We start from the raw sequence: 13,408 nt of genomic DNA, 5'->3' as shown, positions 1-13,408 counted from the left end.
TGATACTGAGAAAGGAAAGACGATTTTTGTTGAGAAGTGTGCCCAGGGCCATACTGTGGGAAATGGGGGCAGGCACAAGACTGGCCAAATCTCCATGGTCTCCGGGGCGGAAGACAGGTCAGGCTTCTGGCTCCTCGTACACAGAGGCCAATGAGAACAAAGGCATCACCTGGGGAGGGGATACACTGACGCAGTATTTGGAGAATCCCCAGAAGTACATCCCCGGAAAAAATAAAAATGATCTTCACCAGCATTAAGAAGAAGGGACAAAGGGCAGACTTGATAATGTGTCTCAAAAAAGCTACTTATGAGAAATAGTTGGCCACGGCCTTACTTATTACAAAAGAGAACTATCTCACTGCTTTTTTTTTTATGTGTACAGTAATTTGATCCATCACATTTACCAGAATTTAGACCATGAATGAGTAGCAGAGTATTTTTGTTGGACAGTCCTGATTTAACTAAGACTGGCTTGTGGCTAAGTGAATAGGATTGGTTTTTTGGATTTTGATAGTGATTCCAGTTCAGTAGATGTTATAACTGTCTTCCCGTTCTAAAGATATGATTAGATTTAATTAGTGATGTTCACCTTTTCACAAAGGTAGTAAACTGTCATCCCCAAACCTACTGAAGAGTGGTTTATATTAAGATTTATATAACTGGTTATGTGAATATAGTTAAATACTGGGGAAATCCCCTCACTGTCTCAGAACCAAACAAGACTCACTGGTGTTTTAATTGATGTTCATTAGGTGTTCAAGGCTGGAGAGAAGGTTAAAAAAAGAAAAAGAAATGATTAGCAAACTGTGGTCATTCAGACTTGAGTATTTGGCAAATTCTTTCTCTAAAACAAGGACACCAATTAACAGTTTTGTTACCACTGATCAAATTGGAGCATAGAAGCAAAATTTAAAATTAGAAATTTTAAAAACTTGTATCTGTTTTGTGTCAGTCACCATGAGCTGTATACAGCTTCCCAAAACTTGAAGTATTTTTTAGAGTAAATTTGGAGATATTAAATAATATATTTTTTAAAGATAAGGATCCATTCAAAGCATAAGACAAATGGTTGGATTTTAGTGTAACGTATGAAAAGTTCACTGATACATTTTCAGATTCTACTTTACAACTAATCTTTAAGAAATGACACATTTTTGAGTTTTGGTGTAGTATCAAGGAATATCCACAATTATGTAAAAAGATAAAGTAGTCTTCCTTTTTCCAACTACTAGATCTCTGTGAGGCTTGATTTTCTTTATATACATCAACAGTGTATCACAACAGATTGAACACAGAAGCAGATGAGAATCTGTCTTCTATTAAGTGAGACATTAAAGAGATTTACAAAAATGTAATCAATACCTTTCAATAATTTGTTTTGGGAAAAAAGTTATGTCTCATTATGTTGCCCTCGGTAGAGTGCTGTGGTGTCACAGCTCACAGCAACCTCAAACTCTTGGGCTTAGGAGATTCTCTTGCCTCAGCCTGCCAAGTAGCTGGGACTACAGGCACCTGCCACAACGCCCAGCTATTTTTGGTTGCGGTTGTCATTGTTTAGCAGGCCTGGGCCTGGCTCGAACCCGCCACCCTCGGCTTATTCACTGAGCTACAGGCACCGGGCCCCCCCAAATATATCCTTTAACATGTAATACATTTTATTGTTTTAAAATGAAATACTAAAAACATTTTAAATTTTCACAGTCTGGTGGGGTGTAGTGGCTCTGCAGTGCAGTGGTCCTAGTACTCTGGCAGGCCCAGGTGGGTAGATTGCTTGAGCTCAGGAGTCTGAGACCAGCCTGAGCAAGAGTGAGACTCTGTCTCTACTGAAAGTAAAAAAAACTAGCCAAGTGTAGCGGTAGGAGCCTGTAGTCCCAGCTACTTGGGAGGCTGAGGCAAGAGGATGGCTGGAGCCCAAGAGTTTTAGGTTGCTGTGAGCTGCAACACCATGGCACTCTACCCCAGTGCACCAGAGTGAGGCTCTGTCTCAAAAAATAAAATAAAAGTTCACAGTTTTATATATAGCATATAAACAAAAGCTTTTTTGTTTTTTGTTTTTTGTTTTTTTTTTTTGCAACTGCTGTTCTAAGAATAGTGACAGTGATGCTATTTATTATTTGCTGTACAGAGGGCTTTATGTATATTATCAAATTCAATCTTAGGGATTATTATCCGCAGTTTCAGATAAATTAAATTGCTCAAATTTATACAGTTTGTAAGGGAAAGAACTAGGCTTCTAGCCCTAATGCTTTTCTCTTAAAAGTTCTGATTTTGATGTTCTGTTGTATATTACACCAGGATCGAATGTAGCCTTTAATAATAATTTATTATGTAAAGAGAATAAACAGTTATCTCCCACTTTTTATCGGAACAGTAATTTGGGTTTGACTCTTGGTAGATGAGAATATTGTGCTGTACCACCCTATGTTGCTTGGAGGAATGTACATTGCCATAAACTTTCTGAAAGAAAATTTGACAATGAGTATCAAAAACCCTGAATGTTTTGATATTTTTTGCTCTAGCAATTTTACTTTTAGAAATAGTTCCTCATAAGGTAATTGAACAAGTGCACAAATGATGTGTGTTATATGATGCATATTGTGGCATAATGACAGAGAAATCATTCAGAAATTACTTAAATGTCAAAGCATAGGAGATTGATTAAATTAATCGTAAATTGTGATGACTACTTAGTAGCTACTAAGATAGTTGATGTAAATTGTTTGCAATATATTGGGGTTTTTTGTTGTTGTTGTTGCAGTTTGGCCTGGGTCGTGTTCAAACCTGCCACCCTTGGTATATGGGGCTGACACCCTATCCACTGAGCCACAGGCACTGCCTGTGCAATATATTGTTTAAATGGTAAAAGTAGTTTGCAAAACTTTATAAAATATAATACACTGGTATGTTGTAGAACAGCGGTTTCAACCTGTGGGTTGTGACCCCTTTGTAACAAATACATCATTAGGAAGGTTGAGAGCCACTGTTGTAGGAGGAGGTATATATGTTAAAATGGTAATAATAGTGGTTGTCTCTGAATGGTGAGACTATGGTAGATTCCTATTTGCTTTGTTTGATTGTATTTTCTAATTTTTAATTTTAAAAGTTAAAAAGCATAACAATAACTGTGAGCTACAAAAAGGCTAGCATGATTGTCAATTGATACAAAAATTAATTTTCTAAGCCCTGTCAGTTTTGGTGTTATAGGCTTTTCATGGTTTTTAATACTATTCTCAGTGACTCGTGATTTGAAATTAACTATAATCTGTTTGTTACAGCTTGTATATGAATTTTTCATCCGATTTTTGGAAAGCCAAGAATTCCAACCTAGCATTGTCAAAAAATATATAGATCAGAAATTTGTATTACAGGTAAGCATATTCTTGTAGACATGGTTATCTCTTAATCAATTAACACTGTGTAATTTTCTATTGGTGTTTGTTTAGAGAAAGTTTGCAGTGACAGTTAACATCACCTCATAAACGTATATACATGGGTTAATTTCCATTGCTGCCCGTTAAAAGTTATAGGTATAGCTTTAATTTATGTATGGTAGAAATCAGTAACATTTTAGATATCTAGGAATGCTAGTGCCTGAATCCTGTGGTGTTCTTTCCTAAAGTTTAATTATAAAGGAATTTTATTTATGTAGTCCTAGTTTTTGTGAATCTTTGTGTAGCTTAAAAACTTATATTTACGTAAAGAACTATTGGATAGATCTGTTAAAACTGAGTAGGTACGTTCAGACTGCAGAGCTGAATGCCTTTTAATAAACAATCTTAAAGTCAGGGTGCTGTGTGCTTCCACTGCTAGGGAACAGCAGAGTTAGCTAATTCCATACAGGAGTTAACTCTGACCTATCCATTGGAAACTTCTCAGGGAGCATATTTTTTGTGATTCCTCATTTTGTATGTCACAATCATGGATTGCATCTTCCTTTTTACTGAGACTTTTGGGTACCTTCATGGCATTGGAATTTTAGGTAGCAGCTTTTTGCTCCTCTTGTTGCTACTCATGTATAAAAATGGGTACTTGAGCCAAACTGCTGTATGAGCTGTTGTAGCTCCTTTCTGAGTGACATATGAGGCACCTAAGGTAGAAAGGAACAAGTATCTATCTCCTAGTGAGCCAATAGCAGAATTTCAAATTTAAAACATTAAGTTTTCAGGAATTTAATCTATGCCTAACCTGGATAAAGTTGAATAACTTTCATCACAGCTGACCTCTTTTCCCTCCCTCCATAATTAAATTAATAAATTTAGAATTTGGAGCATGTAGATTGATCCATAGCTAATATTTAGACTGTTTTTAACATTTGAGACACAGTTTCATGGGGTTTAACCCAACAGAGTGCCAGCAGCAAGCCAGGTCCAGAGAGCAGAGGGCTGTGGTCATGTGGCTAAGTGGAATTAAACCTGAAGTACAGTGGTCAGCTCAGAACAGGAAAGGAGCTTGGTGCCTTAGCTCATTAGCACCAGCGTACCCTGCTCCCCCAGGCGCAGGAAGCAGTTCACTGAGCTATGATCTACTGTACATTTACAGTACTTTGGTACCATACTGGTGAATCATGGCTCTCTCTTCAACCTGGGAGGCTCTGGAAAACTGAGGTTTGAGAGAGAGTTAGGAGGAAAGGTGGATACGTGGATCACTGGGCAAATAGGTAGATTGATACAGATCCTTCCATTCCTGGAAAATGACAGTTTGCATGGTAGACCTGTATTTTGTGTTGGAAAGTTGTTGTACTTACGTAACATGATGTAGTTGTCAGGGTAAATTCACATGCACTATTTAATTTGAGTTATACAGGGATCTTGTAGAACTCACGTGGCTAAGCTTTTATGCTCTTTCCTAGATGAATAAACTGAGGTCTAGAAAGATCATCCAGGTTATTCAAGCACATTCCTGTTGCGATTTTCTGTGCTTTATGCCGTGGCCTCTCCTTGTGATTCCCCTCTCTGTCACTCGGAATGACTTCAAGGAAGGAGTAGCTCTCCTATCTCCACACTAATGAAGTAATAGAGTTCTCAGATTTATGGTGAATTAACGTGCCTGTGAGGATCAGATAGTGATCCTCTGTTAGAGCCTGTGTTGGGCTGACATGGAATCAGCAAATCCTGTGATCTTACCATGAAGCCAGGGCTTTTCTGACACAGAAAGCAGGCAGCGCTCAGCCCAGTGTGCTGTGCATGGCAGATGGCCCTGAAGATGAAACTCGTAACGCTGAAACATCAGAGAAACCCAGATTTGGAAAGGAAGCTTTGGGTTGTATACCCTCGTTCTTTACCCAGGGAATCAGTCTCCTCTGAGACTCTTTTTTAGTGTGGAAAAGCCACGCAGACAGTTTATTCCATTTTTGTTAGAAAGTTCTTTTTTGTGTTGAACCTCCCCATATCTTGTACCCTTTGGCCTTATTCTCTGTCAGTGTATCACTAGCCCAGACACAACCTTTCAGGTCTTAAGACACTGCTCTTGTTTTCACCTTTGGCTCTTTTTCTCTAGAACAGCTCACAGGCTCATTCCTAGTGTCAGACAGTAGGATATGGACTGGCTCAGATTAAAGGGGTCTTTGTCTACACCTCTCAATTCAGCTACTGCCAGGCTTTTCTTTACCTTACCCCTCCTTTAAGAGAAAAAGAAATCCAGATTTTTATATGAAATTTTCTGATCTTACTAAAATGTTGCTCAGGATGAGCTAAGCCTGTTTGCCTTCTGGATCTGGCCTGCTGGCTGTCCGTGTGCATTCCTGCTCTAGACTGAGACCTCAGGTCTGTCAGCCTTTTCTGCATTTGTTAGTTTTTGAAGCCTTCAGGGTCTTCTGAATGTGTCTGTTTGTCTTCAAGAATGACATCTGTCTCTGAACACAGTGCCCTGAGCCTGGTCAGCACAGTGCAGCTTGGAGTTGGAGTTTTCACCCTCTTGTCTACACTCTAAAAGGCCAAGTCTCACCAGCACTTCTTGGTGGAGCATGCCATTGCCAGCCTAGGTTAAGCTGTGGTCATAGCTGACTTCTCATTGAGCTTTACTCATGTAGCTGTAAAACCATGTTTTCCTTTTATTTCTCCCTTAAGAGATGATGTCTTGCTGTGTTACCCAGGAAGGCCTTGTATTCCTGGGCTCAAGCAATTCTCCTGCCTCATCCTCTTCAGTAAGTGGGACTACAGGCACGTACCCTGTCATCCAGCTTCCTTGTGCTTGTTTATGCAGTTTGCTTATTTTTTAATAATTTTGACATAATTGCTGTGGAATATCATTTCTCACCAGTTTGTGGAGGTCTTTCTGTATCATTATTCTGTTATCTACTTTATTCACCATGTTTTCCTCTTTTATGACATCTGTAATTATTGGTCTCATCTAAGCCATTGATTAAAATTGTTCCAAGTCCTGAACATGCTTTTTAGAAATTCCCTGATTGTGCTGGTGCCCATAGCACAGTGGTTACGGCGCCAGCCACATACACTAAGGCTAGAGGGTTCAAATCCAGCCTGGGCCTGCTAAACAACAATGACAGCTGCCACAGACAAATAGCTGGGCATTGTGGCAGGTGCCTGTGGTCCCAGCTACTTGGGAGGCTGAGGCAGGAGAATCTCTTGAGCCCAAGAGTTTGAGCTTGCTGTGAGCTGTGACTCCACGGCACTCTACCCAGGGCGACAGCTTGAGACTCTGTCTCAAAAAAAAAAAGAATTTCCTGATTGTACACAGATTCATTAATCAGTAATCTTTGAATTCCATCCTTAAACTAGTCAGAAATCTACTAGCATGTTATCATCCCTTCTGCATTTTTTAATTTTGTTCATAAAGAGGGCATAGTGACTTTGTTAGATGCTGTGGTAAAAGCCAGGACTTTGTGTTTACTGCATTTTTCTCGTCTGCAGGTCTTGTAATGTCATCATGAAAAGAAATGCCATTTGTCTGCCACATGGCCTTGGTGAACTCCTAGAGCCAAGTAGTGAGGTCCCTCTACGTATAGTTCATATTTGCAGCTCCTTCCTTGTTTTTACAACCTTTGCCTTCTTTACCTGCCATCTGTTAGATTTGTTGATGAATTTGACCTTCAGACCAAGGCTCAGAAGAGTTAATGCTCATATTTCATTCCATTATTCCACATTATTCCCTCCTTAGTCCTCCTTCCCGCTCAACGTGCCTTAACTGTCTTGAGCCAGCAGGTCTTTCAGATCTCTGCACTCTGTAGTCAGGTCTTTTTCACACCCCCCTTTTTTCCCTTCTCTACTTCACAGACTCCTATGATAGCACTTGGTCCCAGTGTGTTCGTGCCCTAAGCCTGGTTCTTATGGCACGAGAACCATCATACTTTTCCTTTTGGCAAGTCAGGATGATGTTTACCTTGTTCCTTTTATTTAGGTAGATTTCTTACTTTCTGTGGATTCTCAGTGATCTCAAAAAGAGTTTTGGTGATCTCAACTTAAAGCTTCTTTCTTCTGTTAGACATAATTTATTCTACGAAATTTAAGCTTACTTCCTATAAAAGCTAGATGTGTTTTTTTACAGTCTTTTCTGACTCTGATTCCCTCATCAGTGACTACAAAAGCAAAATAAGAATTGAGCCATTTTGCCATGATGTAATGGAAAGTTGGTTAACCTGGGTTTGAGTACTGGTTCCCCTCTGTACTATAAGCATAGGTTAGGAGCTGAGGATGTGAGCTGTGGGATGGGAATGAACTGCATACAAACTCTGGCTTTTCTGCGAACTTGCAGTATGACTTTTAGCAAGTTTGGACACTTGCTGCCTAAGCCTGGGTTTCCTTATTCAAGACATGGGCAAAACAGGAGAGACCCTGTTAAGTAAAATAGGAGATAGTTTCAAATTGACAACTGGTAAATCTGCTTAGTTAAGCTGTCAGTGTGGATACAAAGACAGGATCCCTACCCTCACTCCTAAATAGGTACCGAAAATCTTGCGCAGATTATTAACGACCCTGAGCCTCAGGTTCATCTGTAAAATGGCAGTAAGAGTCACCTCTGTCACAACAATTCACAACAAGTAGGTTCGATATGATGTAAAATGAGATGAGAATGTCTGTTAATATCATGCATGGGACATAATTGTTCTTTAAATATTAATTTTTCTTTTTACATTTTTCTTATATTATCTGCTCACATTGGTAGGGTACCTTATTTTTCTTGATTCCAATATGAATTTTCAAACCTCTGCCTTAAAAATGTATGAGAAACTTACAATGAAATTTTGTAAAGAAGGTTTGAATAAATGTAGACTTTTAACATATTTCCAGATTAGAAGGCTTGCTGCCATCATAAAGATATTAATATAATCTCCAAAATGAGTTATATGTTTAGTGTAGTTCTAGTTAAAATTCTACTCATTTTTATTTGAAATTTTCAGAGTTCACAAAATAAATGTTTGAAAAACACAACTAATGATATGGTACTTTACAAACTATTAGATAACAAAACATATTATAAAGGTGCGTTACTTAAAACTATATCATGTTTTAAAAAAACTATATTCTGTTTAATAGGAAAATGGAACAGAGTAGAGGTTTTTTTTTTCCCTTTTTTTTTTTTTATTGCTGGGGATTCATTGAGGGTAAAATAAGCCAGTTACACTGATTACAATTGTTAGGTAAAGTCCCTCTTGCAATCATGTCTTGCCCCCATAAAGTGTGACACACACTAAGGCCCCACCCCCCTCCCTCCATCCCTCTTTCTGCTTCCCCCCATAACCTTAATTGTCATTAATTGTCCTCATATCAAGATTGAGTACATAGGATTCATGCTTCTCCATTCTTGTGATGCTTTACTAAGAATAATGTCTTCCACTTCCATCCAGGTTAATACGAAGGATGCAAAGTCTCCATTTTTTTTTAATGGCTGAATAGTATTCCATGGTATACATATACCACAGCTTGTTAATCCATTCCTGGGTTGGTGGGCATTTAGGCTGTTTCCACATTTTGGCGATTGTAAATTGAGCTGCAATAAACAGTCTAGTACAAGTGTCCTTATGATAAAAGGATTTTTTTCCTTCTGGGTAGATGCCCAGTAATGGGATTGCAGGATCAAATGGGAGGTATAGCTTGAGTGCTTTGAGGTTTCTCCATACTTCCTTCCAGAAAGGTTGTACTAGTTTGCAGTCCCACCAGCAGTGTAAAAGTGTTCCCTTCTCTCCACATCCACGCCAGCATCTGCAGTTTTGAGATTTTGTGATGTGGGCTATTCTCACTGGGGTTAGATGATATCTCAGGGATGTTTTGATTTGCATTTCTCTAATATATAGAGATGATGAACATTTTTTCATGTGTTTGTTAGCCATTCGTCTGTCGTCTTTAGAGAAAGTTCTATTCATGTCTCTTGCCCATTGATATAAGGGATTGTTGGCTTTTTTCATGTGGATTAATTTGAGTTCTCTATAGATCCTAGTTATCAAGCTTTTGTCTGATTGAAAATATGCAAATATCCTTTCCCATTGTGTGGGTTGTCTCTTTGCTTTGTTTATTGTCTCCTTAGCTGTACAGAAGCTTTTCAGTTTAATGAAGTCCCATTTGTTTATTTTTGTTGTTGTTGCAATTGCCATGGCAGTCTTCTTCATGAAGTCTTCCCCCAGGCCAATATCTTCCAGTTTTTTGCCTGTGCTTTCTTTGAGGATTTTTATTGTTTCATGCCTTAAATTTAAATCCTTTATCCATCTTGAATCAATTTTTGTGAGTGGGGAAAGGTGTGGGTCCAGTTTCAGTCTTTTACATGTAGACATCCAGTTCTCCCAACACCATTTATTGAATAGGGAGTCTTTCCCCCAAGGTAAGTTCTTGTTTGGTTTATCGAAGATTAGGTGGTTGTAAGATGTTAGTTTCATTTCTTGGTGTTCAATTCGATTCCAAGTGTCTATGTCTCTGTTTTTGTGCCAATACCATGCTGTCTTGAGCACTATGGCTTTGTAGTAAAGACTAAAATCTGGTATGCTGATGCCCCCAGCTTTATTTTTGTTACTCAGAGTAGAGGTTTAAGTGGAGGAAAAACTTTTGAATATGCCATTAAATCCATAAGAAAATATATCCATCAGTTAATAAATAGGCACATACATATGTACATGAAATTGTTATAATTGTTCAGAAGAAGAAACTGTACAGGTGTTCTGCCAACTCAAATATTGATCCAGCAATTCCATCAGAAATAATCAGATATGTACACAGAGATACATGTACAAAGATATTGAATGCATCATTGTTAATTCCAATTAGAAAATTGGAAACTTAGAATTTCTGAGTAGAAGGTAGTTGAATTGTAGACATTTGTGCATGGAATATTCATCATTTAGTAAAAAGAACCTGATAGAGTTACTATCTGTTTTTAAGGGAAACATGCATTTTATAGAATAGATGAATTTTTGAGCCAATGGGAAAGGAATGTTGGTATGTTTGTCTTAGTTTGGCTGCTGTAACAGAATATGTGAGACGAGGTAATTTATAAAGAACAGAAATGTATTTGCCATATTTTGGGAGGTTGGGTCCAAGCTGAAGGCGAAGGCATCTGATCAGAGCCTTCTTACAGTGTCCTCAGAGGGCAAACGTGGAAAGACGAAAGTGAACTCCAAAAAGCCCTTTGTGTAGTGCTGTTATTTAGTTTGTGAGAACAGAGCCCTCATTACCTAACACCTCCCAAAAGGCCTTCCCTCCTCACAGTGGTGCCTTGCGTTGCCAACACATGAATTCTGGGGGACACGTGCAGACTACAGCAATCAATATGCGTTCACAGCTTTGGAAAGATATCAGATTGTTGTTAATTGTCTCAAAGGGTGTGATTACATGATGATCTTCTCTTTCTATTTTTTTTAAATATTTCTCTATTTCTTGCATTTAAAAATAATGAGCGTATGTTACAATCAATAAGAATAGTAAAAAGATTTTAATCGCAAGTACATTCTCGTTTTACTGCCTTGGATTTTTCATAAACGTCAGTTGACTTTGTGTGTTAGCCTAAGACTATTTTTGTAGGACTGCACCATTCTTTTATGCCCAATATTCGTAGTGTTTCCTTCCTTTCAGCATTTATATATGTCCTTTTAAAATCTGCAGCTTGAAGGAAAGTTTCCTGTGTTGTCCTAAAAGCCTTTTCCATACCTTGAGTTTTTCTTCTTCACCAGGAAGCAGTATGTATACATTGGGGGTTAAGTGTATAGACTAGTTTGAATTTAGACTTGCCTATTTTAATTTTTTTTAAGGATACAGAGTCTCACTTTTTATCACCCTCAGTAGAGTACTGTGGAGTCACAGCTCACAGCAACCTCCAACTCCTGGGTTTAGGCGATTCTCTTGCATCAGCCTCACCAGTAGCTGGAACTACAGGCACCTGCCACAACACCCAGCTATTTTTTGTTGCAGTTTGGCTGGCGCTGGGTTCGAACCCGCCACCCTCAGTATATGGGGCCAGTGCCCTACTCACTGAGCCACAGGTGCTGCCTGTAGACCGGCCATTTTTTAGTGTGTGACCTTCTGGGAGTTACATATTCTTTGCCTCAGTTTTCTCATCTGGAAAGTAAATGCAAAATATGTACAATAGTAATGACATTGTGAGGTTGTTGAGATTTAATAACTAAATACCTGTACAGCCTGAGCAAGAGTGAGACCCTGCATTTAGAATAATTCCTGACACATGGGGAGTCAGTAAGTGTTATGCTGGTTCTGTCAGTAATGTTTTCTTTAGGATCAGTTCTGATAAGAAAGGTTTTGAGAACTTGTGGTTCTTCTCAGAGTGTCAGATTCTCTTACAGTATCACATGCTGTCTCGTGTGTCCCTGGATCCTCATCAGTCCCACTTTGCCAACTGAGTTCTTCCAGTTGATGTTGGAAGTAAATGTTTATTAGTGCCAGGAGCATATAACTTATGTGAAATAAGGGATAGTACATTTAAATTTTGTAGAAGACAAAATTTACATGTGGGTGTAAGAAAAAGGAGTTATGGTAACTGTGGTGATGTAGAGAGCTTGGACCCATTTGTCAACCCACTCCTGTTAGCTACTGGCCTCTAGGTAGGTAAGCAAGACAAGTGTCGCTAGGTCTTCTGGTTTTATCCAGAGAAGCTGGAAATCCAGATTTTTGTATGGGCCAGGCAAAACAGTCCGTTTCACCGTTGTTGTTTGAGACAGAGTCTCACCTTGTTGTCCTGGGCACAGGGCCATGGCTTGATAGCTCAGAGCAACCTCAAATTCCTGGGCTCAAGTGATTCTCCTGCCTCAGCCTCCTAAGTAGCTGGGACAACAGGCAGCGGCCACAAGGCCCAGCTATTTTTTGAGACAGCGTCTCACTCTTGCTCAGGCTGGCCTCAAACTTGTGAACTCAGGCAATCCACCCGCCTTGGCCTCCCAGAGTGATAGGATTACAGGCCTTAGCCACTGCATCTGGCCTTGTTTTGTTGTTTTTTATTCAAGGATCTGGAAGGGTCTCAGGCAATCCACCCGCCTTGGCCTCCCAGAGTGATAGGATTACAGGCCTTAGCCACTGCATCTGGCCTTGTTTTGTTGTTTTTTATTCAAGGATCTGGAAGGGTCTTGTTCTTCATTCAAGAATAATATGGCTGGCTCACTTGAATTTCAGAATTTTTATTAAATTTAGACTTACATAAGCTTTAGCATTTTTTATGTATAGTTTTAAATGTTTATGCAAGAAAGCTGTCAGATTTATCAAAGGTAGTCAATTTCATTGTGTAATGTACTTGTATCTGTAATAATGTTGATTTTAAGTAACTTGGTAAATTGTATTCTGCAGCTCTACGCGTATAGACTTGTCTTAGCTTATGGAACAATTTTGTCTATTCTCAATAAGGTTATTTTTTAATCTATGTTAGGATGGTTGGGGAAATAGTTTCTTTATGACCTCCCCTACCCTTTCTTTAGACAGAAACGAATTGCCAAACCTTAAATTATTTCATCTGGTGGGTTATTGTGGCAAGAGTTTCGCAGCATATTTCTAAAGATTGCTTTTCACCACTCCGCAAATCTGAAAAGCAGTCAGTGGTTGCTAAGAGACATACTATTCAAGTATCCCCATAAACATATGTACTGCTGGAGATAGCTGTTTAGTAATTTGTACTTCATGTTTGCGGTTATATTTAGCTGAAAGGTATTGTAATTATCATGAAAATTATGCAAATTATGCATCCTTAAAAGTGACCTTTTGCTATTGTGTTTTTAAAAACTGAAGACTAATTAGACATGACACAAACCAACCTGTTGAAAAAATTTTACGTTCTAAACTGAAATAAATTCCAAAAGCCTTGAATCTTAGCCCTAATACAAAGTACAAAATAATACTGTTTTTCAAATAAGTTCCTTGAATATGTCTAAATGTTTACATTTCTCTCTCAGAACCTATAGCAAATAAGCCTTTAGAGAAGTAATTTCTCCCTGGAATTCTATCAGTCATTGTCAGTTAGCAATAAA

At 38.6% G+C, this 13,408-nt stretch overlaps 1 protein-coding gene across 1 annotated transcript in view; it reads left to right on the top strand.

Annotated features, from left to right (window-relative positions):
• LOC128573453 (serine/threonine-protein phosphatase 2A 56 kDa regulatory subunit epsilon isoform-like) overlaps window positions 1-13,408 on the top strand; it is a 42,342-nt gene that overhangs the window by 4,748 nt on the left and 24,186 nt on the right. Inside the window, exon 3 of the mRNA XM_053573722.1 lies at window positions 3,276-3,368. Coding sequence (XP_053429697.1) covers window positions 3,276-3,368 — 93 coding nt within the window. The remainder of the gene's footprint in view (window positions 1-3,275; window positions 3,369-13,408) is intronic.

This window comes from Nycticebus coucang, chromosome 21 (genome assembly GCF_027406575.1).
Source record: "Nycticebus coucang isolate mNycCou1 chromosome 21, mNycCou1.pri, whole genome shotgun sequence".
In the NCBI taxonomy this organism is placed as follows: Eukaryota; Metazoa; Chordata; class Mammalia; order Primates; family Lorisidae; genus Nycticebus; species Nycticebus coucang.
The sequence above is the reverse complement of the archived record's forward strand: the minus strand, read 5'-3'. Positions and strand labels throughout refer to the sequence as shown.